The sequence below is a fragment of the Mustela nivalis genome (genome assembly GCF_964662115.1).
Source record: "Mustela nivalis genome assembly, contig: HAP1_SCAFFOLD_53, whole genome shotgun sequence".
Lineage (NCBI taxonomy): Eukaryota > Metazoa > Chordata > Mammalia > Carnivora > Mustelidae > Mustela > Mustela nivalis.
This window is the reverse complement of record NW_028136539.1, coordinates 124,110-147,439: the sequence shown is the minus strand read 5'-3', so window position 1 is coordinate 147,439 and position 23,330 is coordinate 124,110. Positions and strand designations below refer to the sequence as shown.

The 23,330-nt window shown below is 34.6% G+C and overlaps 1 protein-coding gene across 1 annotated transcript; it reads left to right on the top strand.

Annotated features, from left to right (window-relative positions):
• Positions 1 to 21,595: 21,595 nt before the first annotated feature.
• On the top strand, positions 21,596 to 23,032 carry LOC309856977 (dnaJ homolog subfamily A member 1). Its single transcript, XM_082749919.1, has one exon. It carries the CDS (start codon positions 21,715 to 21,717, stop codon positions 22,906 to 22,908), a length of 1,194 nt encoding a protein of 397 aa, XP_082606045.1. The 5' UTR covers positions 21,596 to 21,714; the 3' UTR covers positions 22,909 to 23,032.
• The last annotated feature ends 298 nt before the right edge of the window (positions 23,033 to 23,330 follow it).

Sequence of the window (23,330 nt, the reverse complement as noted above, 5' to 3'; positions counted from 1 at the left end):
TTGTAACCATATGACAAAGTATCAGTTGTACAAGATATCATTCTCTTTTACCTCTATCTTTCTGCCAGAAATGTGGGCTTAATAGTGAGAACTCCAACAGCAATTTTTGCAACTGTGAATAAAAAGCCATGAAAACCTCTAAGATAGTTCACTTGACTTTCTTAAGACTCTGAACCAACACCAGAAAACACTCTCTGTAGTCTTCTTGTTAAATGAAAAATATGGTTAAACCACTTTTGACAGTCTACTACCTACAGCAAACTGTAAATCTTAATTGAAATATGTCCTCTCAGCTGTGCTTAAGCAACTGAGTCCTGAGCTTTTCAGGTTTTCAGTCTGAAAGAGTACACCTCGGGTGCTCTGAAAGGGAAGAGAAAGGACACCCTGTTCTCCATATAAATTAAAGAAGAGAAATCTGTGCATTTAAGTGGGCCATATAAAATTTATCAAGCAATTATCTCCTAACTCCTTCCTATCCAAATTACCTGATATGCTCTCCCTACTCCTTTATTCCACGTTACTGCCTTTTCACAACATGTCTTCTGTTATTTCCTTCTTGCAAGCTAGTTTTGATTTCTGCATCTAAAAAAATCAACAATCATTGTGTATTTCAATTCCCATTTTCCTCAAATGCATTGATTCTTCTTATCTATTACTCTTTTCTCATACTCAGTGTCTTTGTCTTTATGGGGTTTGTACTTTGCTTTTCCCCATCCTTTACTGCCATTATATAATCAATCTAATAACTTCTTAGAGAAAGTTAAAAATTCCCGCATAGCCACACGTGAACACAAAGTCACTGATTTTTAGCAAACCTATAAGATAGTCAGACATCCATTCAATTTCTTTTTTTTTTAAGATTTTATTTATTTATTTGACAGAGAGAGATGACAAGCAGGCAGAGAGGCAGGCAGAGAGAGAGGAGGAAGCAGTCTCCCTGCTGAGCAGAGAGCCTGATTTGGGGCTCGGTCCCAGGACCCTGGGATCATGACCTGAGCCGAAGGCAGCGGCTTAACCCACTGAGCCACCCAGGCGTCCCTCCATTCAATTTCTTAACTGAGTCCCAAATGCATCCTGACTTCTAACCTAAACCTAAGCTCTACTTCTTACACGTTGTTATATGACCAAATTCTTTCAGTTCAGTATTTTGTAACATTTAAATATTAATCAGTTGATGCTTTGTTTGTGTATTTCTATGAAAATAATTTGAATACTGTAGATTTATTGTTATATTTGTAGGTTTATAATCAAAGTTTCATCAGTTGTAGTTTTTGGAAATTTCAGATATAATGATTAACCTAAAATGATACTGCCTCAAATCCCTCTGATATCAAGGCCCAACACCTGATTATAGCCAAACCTGTGGTGGATAGTTCCATGGGAAATTGCAGTTACTTAACACTGATAGCATCTCATGTTCTCTCTCTCATTTTAGAATGTCTCCAACACAACCCAAAAGTGTAGGAGAGTTAATGTCCTCTGAGGACAGCTCTCAGTGAAGTGGAAATAAGAACCATAGGTAAAATTGTCAGTTTTCAGGTCTTCATGAGGACAACTTAAAGAAGTTTCTCAGGACCTTTCAGTAAAAGCAAGCCTTCATTTTCTATCCACAACAATTATATCAACAATGTACCTCTTTGACAAAGTTGCTTCTTCACTGTATCACTTTCCCATTCTTTTCTACCTTGGATAATCTCCCAGATAAACTAACAGTACTCAAATCCTTTGTCCTACTCTTTGCTCTCAGGATAAATGGAGCCAAAAGACTTAGATTAATATCAAGTTCTGAATGGGATCTTAGAGCTATTTCTGTCCAGATTTTCATAAACATAGGGACCTTTGAATTATCAGGCTATAAATAAGTTCTAAATGGAGGGGGCAAAAGCAAAAAGTAGAAATTTTTATGTTTGATTTTTAATCATGATTAATTGACTTTATTGATTATTATAAATACTAACATTATAAAAGTGTAGATCTTTGTAAAACAATGTCATATTGTAAGAAAGAAGTTGCATAATCCTTTTGAGAATATTAAACCAAGTGTTCAGGTGCCATCTAATTTCTTGTTTAATCCAGAACTTTGGTGTGCATCATCTTGAGGAATAGGATTTTGAAGTCCAGACAGACTAACAGAAAACTGATCCAAATGTGTGTGTTTATATTTCTGCTTTTGTTGTAAAAATCAAAGTGTGATTGCTGGTTTAAAATGGTAAAACTAATAATGTTCATGGACTCGATTATAAATTTTCTAATTGTATGGGAAGAATCCAATAAACATAGAATTAATTGATTTGCAAATCCTCAAAGAGCTACAGGATCAGGTAGTGGTATGTTCTGATTCAACAGCATCATAATGCAGCATTTTATATGTGTGGCTAATGGATATTTTCATGAATGTTTGCTAGCTAGTCAGCCAATACAGAGAAATATTAGGTAGCGTAATTACTCACAGTTGTGTTTAATAAAATGAGAGAAAATTATCAAATGACACTAATAATAATAAACCTATAGCAGGCTAAATATTCAATGATAATTACAAGTATTAATCTAGCTTTCTTCCCTGATTATGACTCTTCTCTCCTTTATCATAATGGGAGTAGCAGATTGTCTGCAGTGAATTGTGAAAACGCAGCAGTGACTTTGGCAGTGAAGGCCTCCCATCAATTTTGATAGGTTAAAATGATTCTGGTTGGTCTTGAGCAAATGTGTCATTTTTTTTTTCTGTGTGTGTCATAAAAGAAAGAAGCAATAGTAAATTCTTGCTGTTATTCCATGGAGCCAATAAAATCATACTGCCAACAAGAGGCTGTTGACACCATAGGTGTAGTTAACTGTCTTGAAATACTACGCCTGGAAATAAAATCCTAATATTTCACATAACCTCTTTTTTTTAAAGAAATAAAACAAAACAAAACAAAACAAAACAACTATACTGCTTACATTTAGGGCCCTGCTGTTGTGTAACTATTTTTGAACATGTCTTCTGTAAGTGTATATATATATATATATATATATACATATTTTTCTGTGCAATAAATTCATTTAGAGATAAATTTGGATTGCAAATTATTTTGGGGGAGGCGTGGTATTTGTGGCTAGTCTTACAAGTAAAAAGGACTAAAAAAAAAAACATTTTTTATTACAGCATATTTACATCTGTCCAAAGTACTTATCTACTATAATACTGACTAATGTATAATACTGTACACAAAGAAAGAAGTTAAATGAGTTATAATTCAGTCAATGTATAGCTGGCCATTTTAAAACTTACCACTGAATCTTTCTGGTATGAAATGTGATATCTGGCAATCTGGTCCAGTTCATTACATCAGGTCATTTGTATGTTCTTATTACCATTTTGATAGCATAGCACATTTTATAACCCAGACATTTTACAATGGAACTATGATGCATGTATTTTCAAAAGTATAGACATACATGAAGCTATGAGGTCAAAAAAGATGAATGTCCGTAGTACCATATAGACTCAACAAATAAAAGTGTCCAAGGGTCTGAGTGTGACTTATGAATATTGTATAAGATTAGGCCAACATGTGGTTTTGATATAAATAATCTGTTCTTAAATTAGAATTACAATCGTTGAGTACAGTGTTGAAAATGGCAGATAGATTTTAGCTATCTTTGCTCACTAGGGAAAATGGAAAAATGTTTAGTTTGGTCAGATTTTCACTTAACTTCTGAAAAATCTTACGTTTGAGAGAACCCTTCTGAAATAAGAATCCTTAAAGACATAACCCCTTTGGCACAAGTTTTCAAGAAACTTGTTTGATGTTGTAGACAATTCTATGGCACACGTACTGTTCTAGATGTTTCATGCCAATAATATGTAAGCCATACCAAGGCTACATATACATATAGAGATGTTCCTCAGCTTACAAGGGGGCTATGTACAGAGAAACACATAAAAAATTAAAAATGCATTTAATACCCCAAAACTATCAAATATCATAGCTTACCTTAAGCTTATTTAAACATACTCAGAACACTTACATTTGCCTGCATTTGGGCAAAATCATCTTAAGCAAAGCCTATTTTATAACAAAGTATCAAATATCACATGAAATTTATTAAATATTACACTAAAAAAGAAGAATATATATATTCTATATATATGTTCTATATATAGAATGCTTGTAAGAATATCAGGTGTTCACCCCTGTAATCTTCTAGCTGACTGGAAGCTGTGGCTGCCGCTGCCCAGAATCACAAGATGGCACCATATAGAACAAGAGTTTCAGGTGGTAGGTGTTGTAAGTTTTACCCAAACTGACATTGGTTTTTGTCATCATATATGTCAAGTAGTTTTCTCAGGTTTATTTTTAGAATATCCTTGTATAATGAATATTTACACTGATATCTAGTATAAAAATCTTGCAATTTAACATTAGAAACATTAAGATATTGAAAATCAATCTATTTCTTTAATTCATTGAAGACATTTTTGGCTTGTTTCCAGTACTTTCTTACTGGTTAAAAAGTGAATTTGAAGTAGTCTGGATTTCATTATTATATGGCACTTTCCCTTTGATGAATACAAAGATGATATTCTATATTAGCTATCTGAGAAGAATTTATTTTTTTAATTTTATTTATTTGTAAGAGAGAGAGTGAGAGAGAGCACAAGCAGGGGGAGCAGCAGGATGAGGGAGAAGCAAACTCCCGGCTAAGCAGGGAATCTGTTGCAGAACTGAGTCCCAGGACCCTAAGATCATGACCCGAGCTAAAGGCTCAGGCGTTTAACTGACTGAGCCACCCAGGTGTCCCAATCTGAGAAGAGTTCTGTATGCTATTCCTATTAATATGCAGTTTAAAGTCTAGGTAATTAACTTAATATTTTAGTGGCTATTGCATAGATAGCACTATGTTCCAGGCAGAGAGTAAGAAAGAAATATTAAATCAACCATATTCTATGCATTCTAAATGAAAATAATTAATCGATCATAAAAATCCTTCTATTTATGGAATATCAACTTATAAGCTTTCCTCCATATGAACAATGCCAAATACCAGAATAAAGGGTCATCTAATACAAATAAAGGATAGAATTAAAGAATTCTGGTAAGCCATTTAATTTTGAAAAACGGTGTTCTATTGTTGCTGAGTTGTGGTTTTCCGTTACATAATATCTGATAAGTGTAGAAGTAACATGAGTGTTACGTGAGATGCGAAATGGTATATAATTAAGATATTTTTAAAAGTACAGATAAATACAAATTTGTAAACATAGCATTATGGAGGAGTAAAAATAAATGATAGCTACACACTCTAAAGTGAATAAAACTTGGAAAGCTAATAGAGAATTAAAACAAGGACAGTGCAAAAAGTATGGTACATTTTTATGAAGTTCAAACAAATTCTGTGAAACCATAGATGGACTTAAAGATACTATTATGTATCAAATATTGTAAAAATTAAGCAAGGAAATAGCAAACATAAAACAACCAAAGCATACAAACTTGGGTAGATACAAGAGGTGTGATCATGTTCTACTTCATAAAGAGATGAGTTAATAGATAAATACAAGTAACTAGACTTTTTAGAAGTTAATAAAACGTTGCCTGTTATTTCTTAGTAATATAAAATATATGGTTTTCTAACAAAAACGTTTATCTTAAAATATTTAAAAATAAATTTTAGGCTACTCCTAAGGTTATATTTACTTTTCCACTGTAGGAAAAGCTGGTTGTTGTCGTTGTATTTGTTTGTTTGTTTTAGTCTCCTCCTAGTTTTTATTATTATAATGTGGAATGAGGAATGTTAGATTGAAAAGTGAATTATTTTATAGACAAAAATCATTACTTGATTCACCTCCTGGTACAGCAGATGGAACTCCTGAAAATATGCCCTTTTGCATTATGGAAGAGTAACAGTTATGCTTACTTCTGAAACATACTTGGTGGTGGCCCTAAATAGTGACACCATAGTAAACATTTTGAATATTTGCAATTAATTTTTATAGTCATAGGGCTCCAAAAGGCACTGCAGGTATCTTAGCAGGTGTTTCAATAAGGCTAAAATTTGCCTGACTGTTTAAAAATATTAGCAAGGCACAAAACATGGCAGAAGTATTGTCCTCAGATATTATTTTTTTCCATATGCTCCTGATTCCAGACATGACAAGTTATTTTTCAAATATTTATTATAAAAGTTTTTATTTATTTATTTGACAGAGATCACAATAAGGCAGAGTCAGGCAGAGAGAGAGAGGAGGAAGCAGACTCCCTGCTGAGCTGAGAGCCCGATGTGGGCCTCGATCCAAGGATCCTGGAATCATGACCTGAGCCGAAGGCAGATGCTTTAACCTACTGAGCCACCCAGGCTCCCCCATGACAAGTTATTTTGATAGATGTATATACAGTGTATTTTCCAGTTATAAGAAAAATGGTTCTGCTATTTTTAACCTTTTTAAAAATTAAATAATTTTTTTCATTGAAATTTTATTTTTTAATGTTTTACTTTTCTTTTCTTTTTTTTTAAAGATTTTATTTATTTATTTGAGAGACAGAGATCACAAGTAGGCAGAGAGGCAGGCAGTGAGAGAGAGAGAGAGAGGGGGAAGCAGGCTCCCTGCGGAGCAGAGAGCCAGATGCGGGGCTCAATCCAAGGACCCTGAGATCATAACCCGAGCTGAAGGCAGCAGCCCAACCCACTGCGCCACCCAGGCGCCCCAATGTTTTACTTTTCAATATACTACTTAGAATATAAAACCTATTCCATTTTGTAAGATGTTTACCATTTAAAAAATGGTAATTTTCTCATTGTGTCTTCCCCTCACATTGCTTTATTTTGAATAAAAAATTTCACAATAAACATAACTGATGCTTTCCTTCTGATGGTCCCTCTGTTGGTCATATTGTATATGAGCCATGACAATTAGTTTTACAAAATTTATTGATGTTTGTTGATATGTTTTATCATAACTAATTTTCCCTCCCTTATCTAGATTCCCCAGCTTTCAGACAGGTGGACACTTTAATAAACCATACCCAAGGGATGTATCAAGTACTTCTTAGACATTCTCTCAGATCCTTGAGGTGTCATTTTGCCTAGGGATTTGCAATAGGTTCTGCCAGAGGCACCACTGTGACAACTGATGTCCATGGTCTAATTCCTGCTAAGCTCAAGAGGTCACTGGTTTCCAAGTTTATCTATACAATTAATGCATTCCAGCAAGTTCTTTTTTTTTTAATATTAACAAACTTATTTTAAAGTTTATATGGAGAGGCAAAGACTCACAATAGTCAACATAGTGTTGAAGGAGAACAAAGACTGAGGACTGACTTCAAAGTTTACTAAAGCGATTGGGCGCCTGGGTGGCTCAGTTGGTTAAGCCTCTGCCTTCCGGCTCAGGTCATGATCCCAGGGGCTAGGGATCGAGTCCCGCATTGGGTTCTCTGCTCAGCAGGGAGCCTGCTTCTCCTCATCTCTCTCTCTGGCTGTCTCTCTGCCCATTTGTGATCTCTCTCTCTGTCAAATAAATAAATAAAATCTTAAAAAAAAGTTTACCATAACGATAATTGTAAGCATGATATTGTAATACCACAGAGAGACTAGATTAAAGCAACAGAATATATATTATCAATTATATTTTATATTTAATAGAAAAGCAAAAGCAATACAAGAGAGCAAAATACAATCTTTTAAACAAATGGTTCTGTAGCAATGGTGAAGCTAAATCTAAAAATATAAAATAAAATAAATCCAGGCAGATATCCTACACTCTTCACAAAAATTAACTCAGATTGGATTATAAACCTAAACATGAAACATGTAGAAGGTAATATAGAAGAAAATTTAAATGACCTTGGTTTTTGCAATAACTTTAGCTACAAAAGCACAAGCACTGAATTTAAAAATGTCTACTCTGTGAAACACAATGCCAAGAGAATGAAAAGGCAAAGCACAGACTATGAGAAAAAATTTGCAAAATACACATCTGGCAAAGGACTGTTAATCAAAAATACACAAAGACCCCTAAAAACTCAACAATGGGGGAAAAACCGGATTAAAAATGAGCCAAAGGCCTTAGCAGATACCTCACCAAAGAAAATATTACAGATGGCAAATAAGCATATAAAAAGATGCTTCACATCATATGTCATCAGGAAAATGCAAATTAAAACAAAAAAGAGACACCAGTACATACCCAGAATCCAGAGCACTGTCAACAGAACACGAAATGTTGGTGAGGATGTGGAGCAACAGGAATGTTCTTCCATGTGTATTGAGAATAAAGAATGGAAAACAACTTGGCAGTTTCTTACAAAACTAAACATATTCTTGCCAGATGATTCAGCAGTAGCAGCTCTTGGTATTTATCCAAAGAAGATGAAATCTATACCCACAAAGATGTCTATAGTAGTTTTATTCATAACTGACAAAAGCTTGGAAGCAACCAAGATATCCTTCCATAAGTGAAAGGTCAAAGAAAGTGTAGTACATGCAAACAATGGAATATTATTTAATGCTAGAGAAATGAATTACCAAGCTATGAAAAGATATGGATAGAAATATTTAATAAATATTTGATTTTAGGCTTCTACCAGTCTATCAATAGTATTAGTATATTTTAACAGTGAATGCTCAGCATTCATGAATTTACCTAATAAAACATTTTGGGTTCAATATTTTAAATACTTCAACCTCTATGATTATATTCCTAATAATTTTGAATTGGGGTAAATAAACCTTAATTTTTTGTAACTTGTTTCTTATTGCAAGAGAGCTCAATGAAATTTTAGAAAATAAAAATTTACAAAAAAAAAAGTTTAGTTTATTATTGCCAAATAATTTAAAACTTTATCTTATATTCAAATACATATATTTTTCTAAATTGATTTATATGCTACTAAAACCAAAAACTTTTAGTTATACTAGATTTCATATCCTGCAATCAATGCCAGAAATCCATCTGGCAATGATTTGTCTTAAATAGAGTTAAGATGGGTGTTATTACAATGCAAGATGGAAACAAAGATAGTATAACAATAGGTGATACATAACTTTTCCGTTTTGATCAAGTTACTAATCTACAAAAGGCTTTTATCAGTGACAGACTTGGGAATTTAACAAAACTTTTAAACTAGCATGTGCGACTCATTTTTAGAAAACAACACAATCAATAACACTTTATTTAAATTAAATCATGACTATTTCTCCATTTGAATAAAAAAGGTAGCAATCCCAATAAGTTTATTGAACATGAAAAGTTGAAATGCTATAATGCTCCTAAGGAATTAAATGATCCAGTCAAGAATAACAAAAAAAGGATATAAATTACCAAAGTGTTTGTATAATTGTAATGTACAACTGCCCATTATCGTTCCATAGTGTAGGCTTGTACAAGAACTCTATAAAAGAACTCCACTTCTAAACTGTGGAAAATATGTTCCCTTTCCCCCCATATACAACTATTAAGCCATTCATTTAGCTTTTAAAATATCCACTTAATACAGGCTTTTTACACATTTGAACAGGCAGCAGGGCTCTATTCTTATCGCTTACATCTGAAGGATAGACTTCTAGTGTAAGAGGTAAAGCCCATAAAGGAGCCCAATAATAACAACAAAATACAGTTTAGTGAGCCCTTACAATCTGCCAGCTACCTTTCTGAGAATACTTCAATTAATAAAACATATAAAATACCTGACCACAAAGAGCTCACATTCTTTTGAAATATAATAGTGAAATAAACCAATAATAGAGGGGCACCTGGGTGGCTCAGTCCATTGAGTGACTGCCTTTGGCTTGGGTCATGATCTCAGGGTCCTGGGATGTAACTCCCCAGCAGGCTTTCTAGGCAGTGGGGTGTTTTCTTCTTCCTCTGCGCACCCTCCCAATTCTCTCTCTCTCTGTCTCAAATAAGAAAATAAACCAGTAATAGAATAATGATTGATGGTTGATGGTGATAAGTGATACAAAGAAATACAAGAAAGGTAAAAGCCATTGAGGAATGCTGGGATGAATGTTAATTTTTTTTTGTTTTGGGTGGTTATATCTCATTTATGAGATGTTATTTGCACAAAGACCCAGGAAGTGAACGAGAGTGTTATACAAATATTAAAGGAAAAGATTGCTCTAGGCAGAGCAAGTAAGTATATAGACTTTGTGTGAACAGCTTGTCTGTTACTTTTGAGGAAAAGCAAGGAGGCCAATGAGGAGTTCATAGTGGTGGAGAGAGGAAGAACGTATTGATGTATGACCTTCTAGTACATTGAAACGCCTTCAGTTTTTATTTAATATGAAAGGGGAAGATACCAAAAGTCTTTCAACAGCAGAATAAAATCATATGACTTGATTTTTAGGTTAAATTGCTGTACCAAAATAAATTTGCATGGAGAAAGGAGTGCAGTATGTGTGGAAGTGGGGTTATCAATCAAGTCAATAATTCAGGAACATATGATGGTGTTTTTAGCATGCTGGGTGGTAATAGAAGTGGTGAGGTATGGTTTTCATTGTGTATATATTTTGATGGTGAATATTCTGGTGAACAGGATGGGGTATGTGCAGGACAGACATCAACATTTATTTTACCTGCACAAACAGAAGGGTGGAGTCTTCATTCCCTGATATGGAGAGAACTCTGAGTTCAAATGTTCTTTCTCATTAAATGGCATAGTGATGATGAGGATTTAGTCAGACAGTGAAAGAGAGCAGTAAGCATAGTGTTAAGCGGTAAGACATTATAATACATTGGAACATCAAAAAACGTTGTGTTGGATCATCTGTTTATGTGAGTAAATAAATAAATAAAGCTTCCTGGGGTTTTGATAGAGGTAAAGAAGACTGTATATGATCCAAAGGGGCACGTGCACCAAATGTTTATAGCATTAATATCCACAATAGCCAAACTATGGAAAGAACATAGATGTCCATCAACAAATGAAATATATATATATATATATATATATATATATATATATATATATGCACACACAATGGAATACTATTCAGCCATCAAAAGAAATGAAATCTTGCCATTTGCGTTGACATGGATGGAACTGGAGGGTATTATGTTTAGCAAAATAAGTCAACCAGAGAAAGGCACTATCATATGATCTCCCTGATATGAGGAAATGGAGGTGCAATGTGGGGGGTTTGGGGAACAGGAAAAGAGTAAATGAAACAAAATGGGATCGGGAGGGAGAAAAACCATAAGAGACTCTTAATCTCACAAAACAAACTGAGAGTTTCCGGGGGGGGGGGTGGGGAGGTTAGGGAGGTTAGGGAGAGTGTCCAATTCAAAAAAGGACATTTTAGGAAACCAATTCCATGTCATTTCAATAAAGGAAAGACAATAAACAATATAATTCTTTCCTTTTCTCCTGTGACTGCCTTTGGTTTAGAGAGGGCCATAATGTTTTCCTCTGAAATTATGTTGTTCTTGTTGCTGTTCTGTGGAGAAAGCCTGCCTATCATCCATCATCCGTTTTTGACAGAGTATTCAGGGATGCTTTAGTTGCATGTACGTCCAGTGCTCCTCTTAATATATTCCACAACTCCTGACTACCCATTAAGCAGTTCTCTTTTTGGTAAACCTCAGCTGGATTCTCAGAGTCCTGAGTCACTCCTGGTGGGTCTCCTTCTCTGACTTCTTGCCCGTCAGTATTCCCTTCCTTTTCCATTTCCCAACAGCAGGGCATGGGACATTCATGTCAAGGCAAGGTCCAGGGGTTCATTCACTTCGACGGCAGAGGAATACTGTGGTGCCGAAATGGACCCAAACTTCCTGATCCACTAGTCCTTGCAAAGGCATTGCGGCTCACTCCAAAAGTCTGCTCGAATGGGCCTTGCAAGCCGTCGGTATAGGCCGTCCCTTTCCTTCTGACTAAAGAGACTTGGTCCACATGTCTATACCCGTTACCACAACAAGTACAGTTAACTAATAATGACAACGGTTTCGGTCCAGGCCTCTTCAATGAGAGTTAGCTCTGATGCAGAAGGTCACTCCCTCGAAGTCTTTGCAAAGGTATTTAAGGGAAAGCCAGGTAGACAGAGGCCTCATCCCTTAGCCGTGTGTTTCACAACACTAGGAGACTAGGCCCCAGACAGCACCATATATCGATGCCATCACCTTTTACCTCGGAAAGGGACTTTCCGTACCTTAGTCATCACAGACGCATAGGCGAAAGACGCTGACAAAGTACGCTCTCACCCACAGGACGAGAAAACCCACGGAGAGCTATTCATACCTGCGAGGCCTCACCTTTTCTTGAAATATCTAGAAATTGTAGTGGAAAAGGACACCTTGCCATCTCCGGGGATATGTTGGCCTAAAGGAAGGTATACTGAATGTCATTTTCCTTCCTCTATGTCTCCAGAAAGGGGAAGTTGGACATTAAACCACAAGACATCCTGAGTTCTTGATCAGGTTCAGAGGGCTCTTGTTCTGTCCTTCCCGGAGCTTCCTACTTAAAGCCATAGGACACCAAGGTCATGGGAGAGGGACAGCTGCTTCAGTGAAGCCAGCATCTGTGATGTCACAAAGCTTTGAGGTCATAGCAACCACTCCTCATCAACCCAGGCCTGATCACTACACTTGACTGGAGTAGTCATGGGTGGGCCAAGAGGACCCCAGGCCGTCCCAAACCTCTGGAGCTGCCTGGGTCTCTCACCAAGGCAGTTTGCGAAGCGAGTCGGTGTCACCTTCTCCATGGCCCAATTCATAGAGGAAAAAGGGATATTTTTCAAAATAAAAATTAGCGTATTTTTCAGAATATGATATAGTGTTATTCACTGAACTGAGGGAACAAATGTCAAAGTCTAACACAGTTTACAGAATGTTTTAACATAAATTGAAATTTAAATCTGACCAAATTTCACAGTTTTAAGTAAAATGATAGCACTTTATATCCTTGAAAAGTGGTAAGTGACCCAAAACATGGCTTAGAAAAACAAATTTAACACTACACTAGTCTGAGATGGTTAAGTTATGGTACAACTTGCCATTGTGTATCATCAAATGGTATATATTTTCTTTTGGGCTTGTCATTATATTTTATTTTAGCCATTCTGGTAAGTGTGTAGTGATATCTCAGTGTCATTTTAATTGCATTTCCTTGATGTCTAATTATGTCAAAATATATTACTTTGATGTTTAATGCTCTGAGCTTTCTCAGTTCAAGACCATGAAGCCACTTAGGAAAAATACAGTTGCAGAGGCACTCATAGACCAACTCTTATTTCGAAATAAGAAGAAACATTACTACCCATTCCAACAAAAATTAGATTTGTTATGCAGCAGGGATTTTATAAATTACCTACACAACTTATATAGTAAGATGAAATGGGACAGGCGGCTTCTTGCAGCTATATACAACATCATTTTAATTTCAATTTTCAGTATAATTTTTCCAAGGTATACACAGAATATATATTTAATGTAAATTGTGAACATTTTAAACTCTGTATATGGAAATTAGTCAATTTTAAGTTTATAACAATCAAAATTAACGGAAGTTTATTTTAAATTAGTTAGCTTTCTCTGCATTGCAAGACAGAATAATCAAGAATTGGTAAGAAAAAAGTAATCTCTGTAAAATTACCGGGGGTGCATTATAAAGTGTTCGGTAACCGATCAAACTCACAATTTGGATTGAATGGCAAGTGATTTTTAAAATCTGGAACTCATTGTCAATTTTTTTTCTTCATTGTGTCTTAATAAATTACTATGTTCATTTGCATGGAAGTGAAGAAAAATGCATGACATTTCATCTCAACACTAACACCTTTAACTGGCAACTCTGAATGTACTTTACAGCAGTGTAACAAAGTAAAGATCAATGATGTTTCATGAAATATTTGTTATAATTCTCAAGGAGATAGGGAGTTTGTGCAAAAATGCAAATCACTTTGCGACTAAACACATTGTTTATTTCAGCTAATTTTAAGAAAATATGCTGAGAATCTCTCAAAAAAGGAAGCAATGATTTAGGTTTGCCTTCAAACTCCTTATCTAATCCTGAACCAACAGCACATAGTTCAAAGAGCAACTAATTTGAGTAGCTCCAATTTACACATTTCCTAACAATGCTTAATTTAGTGGAATTTCTGTCCAATTATGGTAATTTGATGTAATGAAAGACAAAAGTTCAAAAAGATCATCCTTAATTTATATAGATGCCAAACTCTGCATTTTCTGAATGACGCCCAGGAACGTATTTTCAAAAACAAACAAACAATGCCAGAACCACTATTAGGTCATCTCTAGGCAGAAAGTGACTCAGAGCTTACATTACTCTCTCCCTGAAAGTATACTGTAGGCACTGAAACTACTACCCTGAGTCTGTGCTATCAAATTCCTTAAGTTAGAAAGTTTTAAAACCCGTCTGTGTGGGAGTATTTCATTTACAGATAGAGATTTGGTTGTTTATACATTTTCATACTTGATTTTTAGGATGTAATAACTATGTTTTAAAATTCATGGTGGTTTTGAATACTGTTGGATAATTGTGCTAAAATGGTATATCCATTCCTCCTAGGAAACAGAAATTATAGAAAGGTAGTGCTTTTCAAATCTGACATCTTTGAGTCATTGCAGTTTCATATAAATGCAATAGGAAAAGTGTCATTCATGTTTATGATATTTTCTATAAATAAATTAGAATGTACTGGAGGCCTGATATAAAGTGGGATGCCTAAACTTCAGTAAGATCTTGTTTTCAATTCAAAATAAATTTTATTTTTTATTTTTTTATAATGTCCCTCAATTTCAGATAAGCACCCCCGTAAGGTCCACTCTGTTTTTTTTTTAAGAATTTATTTATTTTATTTGACAGATAGAGATCACAAGTAGGCAGAGAGGCAGGCAGAAAGAGAGGAGGAAGCAGGCTCCCTGCTAGGCAAAGAGCCCGATGCGGGGCTCGATCCCAGGACCCTGGGATCATGACCTGAGCCAAAGGCAGAGGCTTTAACCCACTGAGCCACCCAGGCGCCCCCAAAATAAATTTTAAATTGAATTATGCACCTCTAAGTTCAGAGACAATAAACATCAACCAACACAATTAATAAGTTCTATTTCTTAAAATTTCGGGAACATTGATAGTCTCATCTCCTGGAAGAACAACAGCTAAAATTTTTGGTCATGGATTCTTGCTAAAATATCACTTTCCCAAAGAAAATTAATGTTATGAATTTTCGTTGATTGTTATTGATCATGAAGAATATAACAACCACGATAAAAAGAGTAGGAAAAACATGATATCTCATCTGTAAGGGCATGTGGAAAGTAGGAAATGCTAATAAAAATAACTACCATTATTTCCTAAGTTAACATAATATAACAGAACAAAAATATTTCAAAACAATGTTTTCTTTTTTTTTTTAAGATTTTATTTATTTATTTGACAGAGAGAGATCACAAGTAGGCAGAGAGGCAGGCAGAAAGAGAGGAGGAAGCAGGCACCCTGCTGAGCAGAGAGCCCAATGTGGGACTCGATCCAAGGACTCTGAGATTATGACCTGAGCCGAAGGCAGCGGCTTAACCCACTGAGCCACCCAGGCACCCCCATAACAATATTTTCTAGGCTCATTCTGATAACTCTTTTCTACATTCAAATTTAAAGGTTGAGGCATGTGATATATATTACACAAAAAACATCCCAAGGAATTCGTTAAAAAAAAAACTCTTAATAAAGAACAAATCCAAAGGAATTTCTTTTCTAATTTAATTAACAAATTATGAATCGACTTACCTATTTAATACAGCGTATCAGGCACCAATAATATTTTTTAATCGTCACACCTGATGCAATAGTTACCATCTTTCAGACATACTGATCACGAACAAGCAAATAAACAAGAGCACCGTAGCTTAAGATCTACCTGCATAAATATAGGCTACTTCAGACAATCTCTTCACCACAACATAGAAATGAATAGAAATCATACATGCTCTGTATGGACATACAGATGAGATAGAAGGGGATGGATGTTAATATATGCAGAATCTTTATTAATTACATTGTAAACCATAATATGGAAAAACAGAATACAATTTTAGAAATACCCAGGTCACCATCATTGTTTTATTTTTATATGTGTAGATAAGGAGTTTAATAAACAATCCATGACTATTCAACTCCTTATATTTTGAAAATTTTAGTAAAAGTAACAAACCTAGCACCTAGAAAATTATACTTATCTGCAACATACAGCTTTGCCAGCATGGTAGAGGAAAAGCAAAACAAAATAAGTAAGAAAAGTTTAACATTTCACAAGAGATTTGCTTTTATTTTTTATTTATTATTTTTTATTTTTCATTAATTATTTACTTCTATTTTCTACTTTATTTTAATGAAAATGTCATGACCATAACATAAGAGCAGAATTAAACCAACATGAGAAATTATTTTTTCATAAGTTAAAATAAACTAGCTTGGTGATTAATTCAAAATTATATTACAAACTTCAGTGTTCTTGAAGTAAGTATCACTGCATAAACAAATGAGTCAGGAGTCATAAACTAATGATGATTCTAAATGTTATTTAGAGAGACATTCTGTTCTTAATATATTTCAAATATTCTACACAAGACAAAGTGGATCCAAGTAATCTGTAGGCAAAATAAGATTTTAGAGAAGTATATATTTCCAACAGTATTTATAAAATATTACTTTTATGTAAGGCATCATCCTGGACTTTGTGGAAAACACACAAAGGAGTAAGAAGTGGCCCTTCAAGAAACATATACAATATCAAGGTTTAACATGAAGCAGCATGTCTTCTCTAAGTAAAAAAAAAAAACATTGTACCAACTGACTTTACTGAAACTTTATATTTATTGCTCTCATTTTAGGTCATAGTGTCCTTCTGCATGCAGGCTGCTATAACGGACATGATATAGACTTAATAGCTTATAAAGAACAGGAATTTATTTCTCACAGTTCTAGAACGGAGAAGTTCAAGATTAAGGAATGGGCAGATCCAGGGAGAGCCCACTTCCTCATAGATGGCTATCTTCTCACTGTAAACGTACATGATGAATGAATCAAGAGAACTCACTGGGGTCTCCTTTAAAAGGACTGTAATCCCACTTATGACCTAATCACCTCCCAAAGGCCCCTAAGTTTTAATACTATCACTTCCAGAGTTAGATTCCATAATATGATTTTGGGAGACATAAACATTCACACCATAGTATATATAAACAAAAAAAGATACAAAAACAACAAACAAAAAAATTATTTTAACTACCTATTATTTTCAACTACATAAACTTTTAATTTGTTTCTATATAATATTAAATAACTCATTTGAGTGATTCACTTATATCCAATGCATCTGAGTGCAATTAAATTTGCTTACCCAGCATATCCAGAAGCATATTTCTTCAGACTATCCCATTCCCCACCTTACAGGATTTACCACAATTAGAAGACATGGGATAGAGGATAGATAGATAGATGTATACATAAACACACTTGTACATACCCATATGCATATTTTTTCCTGTTAATGATACTCATGCAAATAAAATTTAAGCTCAAGGAAACCTGTCTTGTGTGTTACTTAATATCCAGTTTTTAGTCAACATCCAAAAACAAATAATCCAATAAAACCATGGATAGAAGACATGAACAAGTGTTTCCCCAAAGAACACATTCAAATGTTCAGTAGATACATGATGTGGTATATATGTTCAATGGAATACTATGCAGCCATCAAAAGAAATGAAATCCTGCTATTTGTGATGACGTGGATGGAAGTAGAGGGTATTATGCTTGGCGAAATAAATCAATCTGAGAAAGACAACTATCATATGATCTCCCTGATATGTTGAAGTGGAGATGCAACATAGGCAGTTTCGGGCATACGAAAAGAAAAATGAAAAAAGATGGTATTAGGAGGGAGACAAACCATAAAAGACTGAATCTCACAAAACAGACTGAGGGTTGCTGGGGGGAGGTGCGTTGGGAGAGGATGGTGGGGGTATGGACATTGGAGAGGGCAGGTGCTATGGTGAGTGATGGTGAGTGCTGTGAAATGTGTAAACCTGGTGATTCACAGACCTGTACCCCTAGGGATTAAAACACATTATATAAAAAATTTTAAAAAATAATTTAAAAAACCCATTAAAGAAAAAACACAGATTGCAAGCCCCGAGCTAATCTCATATTCAATCAAAACTTTTGAAAGTTTTCCCCTTAAAGATCAGAAGAAAGACAAGTGTGTCCATTTTCACTACTCTCATTTGACACAGTAGTGGATGTCCTAGCCAGAGAAACAAGGAACACATAGAAATAAGAGACTCCAAAAAAAAAAAAAAAAAGGAAGTAGTAAAATTTTCTTTTTTTGGATAACATGAACTTACATGTTAAAAAATCCTAAAAAATTCACAATAAATTTGAATAAACAAATTTAGTAAAATTACCAAATACAAGATCAATATATAAAAGAAAAGAATTTTGTTTTGTTTCTTTTTTTTTTTTATGGACTGCTTCCCAGTTTGTCATGTCATCCTTGTTCAGTGATCACGCTAATCTTCTCTGCACCATTCCAATTTTAGTATATGTGCTGCCAAAGTAAGCACAAGACAGGAGCATTTTAACATTCTAATGATGAACTATCTGAAAAAATAAAGAAAACAATCTAATTCACAATAGTATCAAAAATAATAAAATACTTAGGAATAGATTTAACTAAGAAGATGAAAGATCTGTACTCCATAAACTATGACATTGATAAAGAAATTGAAGGTGACAGAAATGGAAAGATAGCTCATATTTATGAATGGTAAGAATTAACATTGTTAAAATGTCCATACTACCGAAACCATCTGTAAATCCAATTCCTATCAAAAATCCAATGTTAGGGGCGCGTGGTTGGCTCAGTGGGTTAAGCCGCTGCCTTCAGCTCTGGTCATGATCCCAGGGTCCTGGGATCAAGCCACGCATCAGGCTCTCTGCTCAGCAGGAAGCCTGCTTCCTCTTCTCTCTCTGCCTGCCTCTCTGCCTGCTTGTCATCTCTCTCTGTCAAATAAATAAATTAAAAATCTTAAAAAAAAACCCAATATTATTGTTTTACAGAAGTAAGTAAAGAATCCTAAAGTTTATATGAGACCATGAAAGACAACAAATAATCAAAGCAGTTCTGAGAAAGAATGAAGAAGGGAGATTACACTTCTTGATTTGAAACTATACTACAAAGCCCTCATGCTCAAAACAATAAAGTATACTGGCATAAAAACAGACCAATAAACAAGTAGAACAGAATTGAGAGTCCAGAAATAAATCCTTTCATACAGTCACCTAATATTTGACAGGGGCCAACATATGTAATGGGGAAAGATAGTCTGTTCAATAAATGATATTTAAAACTGAATAGTCACATAAACAGTATGAAAAGGGAACCTTATATCACTCATAAGTCTGAACTTGAAATAGATTAAAGACTTAAAGGTGATGCATGAAACTAAATTTCCTAAAGGAAAACATAGGAAAAATTCTCCTTGACATTGGTCTTGCCAATAGTTTTTTGGATACCAGACCAAAAACACAAGCAAAAAAAGCAAAAATAAATAAATGGTATTACATCAAACTAACGTTTCTGCATTGCCAAAAAAAGGGAGAGAGAATGAAAACACAATCCACAGAATGTAAGAAAATACTTACGAATCTTATATCTGAAAAGAGGTTAATAACCAACAGATACAAATAGAAAAAAATATATGATTAAAAAAATAGCAAAAGGATCTCAATAGACTTTTTTTTCAAAAAAGTTATATAAATGACCAACAGGAGCATTAAAAAGTGCTCAACGTAAAAATCTCAGGGCAAAGTCCTTATGTTGTTGTTGTTGTTGTTTACCTCTGAAAAACACAGCAAGATATTAGAATATATACTACCAAAAAATTGAAACTAACCAATTTTGGTAAATATTGGGGAAAACGGGGAACTTATGCACTGTAATAGGGATATAAATTTGTATGGAAAACAGTATGGAGATTATTCATATTATTAAAAGTAAAATTACCATATGATTCAGTAATCCCACTTCTAGGTATCTATCTAAAGAAAACGAAGTTCACTGTTCAAAGACATATCTGCACTCTTATGTTTATTATAAAATTATTAACTCTAAGCAAGAGATGGAAATAACTTCAGTATCCATTAATGGATGAATGAGTAAAATAAGTATGGTAAATATATACTACGGAATACTACTTAACCATGAAAAATTAAGAAATACTGCCATTTACAACAGCATGGATGGATCTTGAAGGTATTATTCTAAGTGAAATATTTCAAAGATTTTATATATTTTTTTAATTTATGTATTATGATATCCCTTACATACAGAATCTGAGGAAAAGGAAAACTAATGGAAACTTAGAGTTGAGTTGACAAGGGGTGAACCTGGGGTGGAGTAAGATGGTCAAAGGGTGCAAACTTGCAACTATAATATGAAAAAGTTCTGGGGATCTAATGTACAGCATGATGATCATAGTTAATAAGATATACATACTTTTTTTTATTGTGCTTCCCTTTAATAAACTTTGCATATATCACATTCTTACAAGTTGAAAGTTTATAGCAATCTTGTATAAAAGAGGTCTGCTGCCACCATTTTTCTAACAACATTTGTTCATTTTGTGTCTCTTTGTCACATGTTGGTAATTCTTGCAATATATCAAGTTTTTTCATTATTATTGTATTTGTTATGGTGATCTGTGATCAGTAATTATGACCCACTGAAAACTCAGAACTAGTGTACTTAAGGTATATACATTGATTTTCTTTAAAAACATAATGCTTTTGAACAGTGCAGTATAGTTTTTATTTTTTATATGCACTGGGAAACATAATTTTTTATATGCACTGGGAAACCAAAAAATATAATAATTTGACTTAGTTTATTGAGATAATCACTTTATTGAGGCAGTCTGGAACAAAACCCACAAGACCTCTGAAGTTTATCTCTACTATACTATATACATAAAAGTTGCTAAGAGAGTAGATCTTAAAATTCCTTACGATACATGCATAAAAAACAGTGGCAACTATACGAGATAGTAGATGTATTAACATTTTTGTGTAGATTATATTGCAATAAAGATGTATACCAATTTATCAAATTGTACAAAATTTACACAATGTTAAAAGTTTGCAATGTTATAAGAAATCATTTCTTAAATTTACAAATATGTCGATTTTTTTCAATAAAGCTGGAAAAAACTTTTTGTAGAATTAATCTATTTTTCAAAAAAGGAAGTAAGGCAGTAGAAACTGCAACTAACTCTGAAATAATAGAATATAAAATCCATTTTTGGTATATACACTGTGACAAAAACTATTACTTAGTTTACAATGGAGGAGTACTTATGAAGCATGAAGGATGGTCTATAAAAAAGGCTGAAAGAGCTCAGTTTTAAGGTTTAAATTTAATATCTTCTTTTAAAATACTAAACTGACCACCCAGTGTTCCAAACATCAATGTCTTAACTGCATGAATTTATTTCATACAACTCTATAATCTAGTTTCATAAGAAAGCAGCATGCAAAGTTTGAATAAGACAGACTTGCTTAAGTTTCTTTATGTTCAACAGTAAAGGATACCTCCTTAAAAACAAATAGAAGGAACTTTCCAGAACGCTCGGTGAGACGCGGAGGAGCGGCGGCTACCCGAGCTGCGCCCAGCAACGCGCTCCTTCCCGCTCCCCCACATCGGCCTCGGCCCTCTCACCGGCTGTAGAAAATGGTGAAAGAAACCACTTATTATGATGTTTTGGGGGTCAAACCCAATGCCACCCAAGAAGAACTGAAAAAGGCCTACAGGAAACTGGCTTTGAAGTACCACCCTGATAAGAATCCAAATGAAGGAGAGAAGTTTAAACAGATTTCTCAAGCTTATGAAGTACTCTCTGATGCAAAGAAAAGGGAATTATATGACAAAGGAGGTGAACAGGCAATTAAAGAAGGTGGAGCTGGTGGTGGTTTTGGCTCCCCCATGGACATCTTTGATATGTTTTTTGGAGGAGGAGGAAGAATGCAGAGAGAAAGGAGAGGTAAAAATGTTGTGCATCAGCTCTCAGTAACCTTAGAAGATTTATATAACGGTGCAACAAGAAAACTAGCTCTGCAAAAGAATGTGATTTGCGATAAATGTGAAGGCCGAGGTGGTAAGAAAGGAGCAGTTGAGTGTTGTCCCAATTGCCGAGGTACTGGAATGCAAATAAGAATTCATCAGATAGGACCTGGAATGGTTCAGCAAATTCAGTCTGTGTGCATGGAGTGCCAGGGCCATGGGGAACGGATCAGTCCTAAAGATAGATGTAAAAGCTGCAATGGAAGGAAGATAGTTCGAGAGAAGAAGATTCTAGAAGTTCATATTGACAAAGGCATGAAAGATGGCCAGAAGATAACATTCCATGGTGAGGGAGACCAAGAACCAGGACTGGAACCAGGAGATATTATCATTGTTTTAGATCAGAAGGATCATGCTGTTTTTACTCGGCGAGGAGAAGACCTTTTCATGTGTATGGACATACAGCTGGTTGAAGCACTGTGCGGTTTTCAAAAGCCAATATCTACTCTTGACAACCGAACCATTGTCATCACCTCTCATCCAGGTCAAATTGTCAAGCATGGAGATATCAAGTGTGTGCTAAATGAAGGCATGCCAATTTATCGTAGGCCATATGAGAAGGGTCGCCTCATCATCGAATTTAAGGTAAATTTTCCTGAGAATGGCTTTCTGTCTCCTGATAAACTCTCTTTGCTGGAAAAACTCCTACCTGAGAGGAAGGAAGTAGAAGAGACTGATGAAATGGACCAGGTAGAACTGGTGGACTTTGATCCAAATCAGGAAAGACGGCGCCATTACAATGGGGAAGCATATGAGGATGATGAACATCATCCCAGGGGTGGTGTTCAGTGTCAGACCTCTTAATGGGGCCAGTGAATAACACTGCTGGCATTTTATGTGCAGTAGTGAATGAGTGAAGGACTATAATCATAGCTCACTACTTGCTATTGTTTTTGTTTTAATATTCAACTATAGTAGTGTTTTAAAAGTTAAATGAAGAATAAACTCAAATATAAAAGCTCTGAAAAAAAAAAAAATAGAAGAAAAATCAGCATATTTATTATGATAATTATTATTCATAAGGAGATTCATATTGAATTAGGGAATATATATCCTCAGAGGGGGTAAAGTAAAATGAAATTTATGTTGGTAAATGTGTCTAATAATAGTCAATACAATGCCTCAATATAAATGAATATTACCATTTTGAACAATTTAATTACTATTACTAGAATTATTATAAGTATAAAAATAGCTATCATTTTAGCATGGAATATGAGACTCTC

Bases quoted from the DNA above. Each gene is read 5' to 3' on its own strand.
- LOC309856977 (XM_082749919.1), top strand. From the start codon at position 21,715: ATGGTGAAAGAAACCACTTATTATGATGTTTTGGGGGTCAAACCCAAT.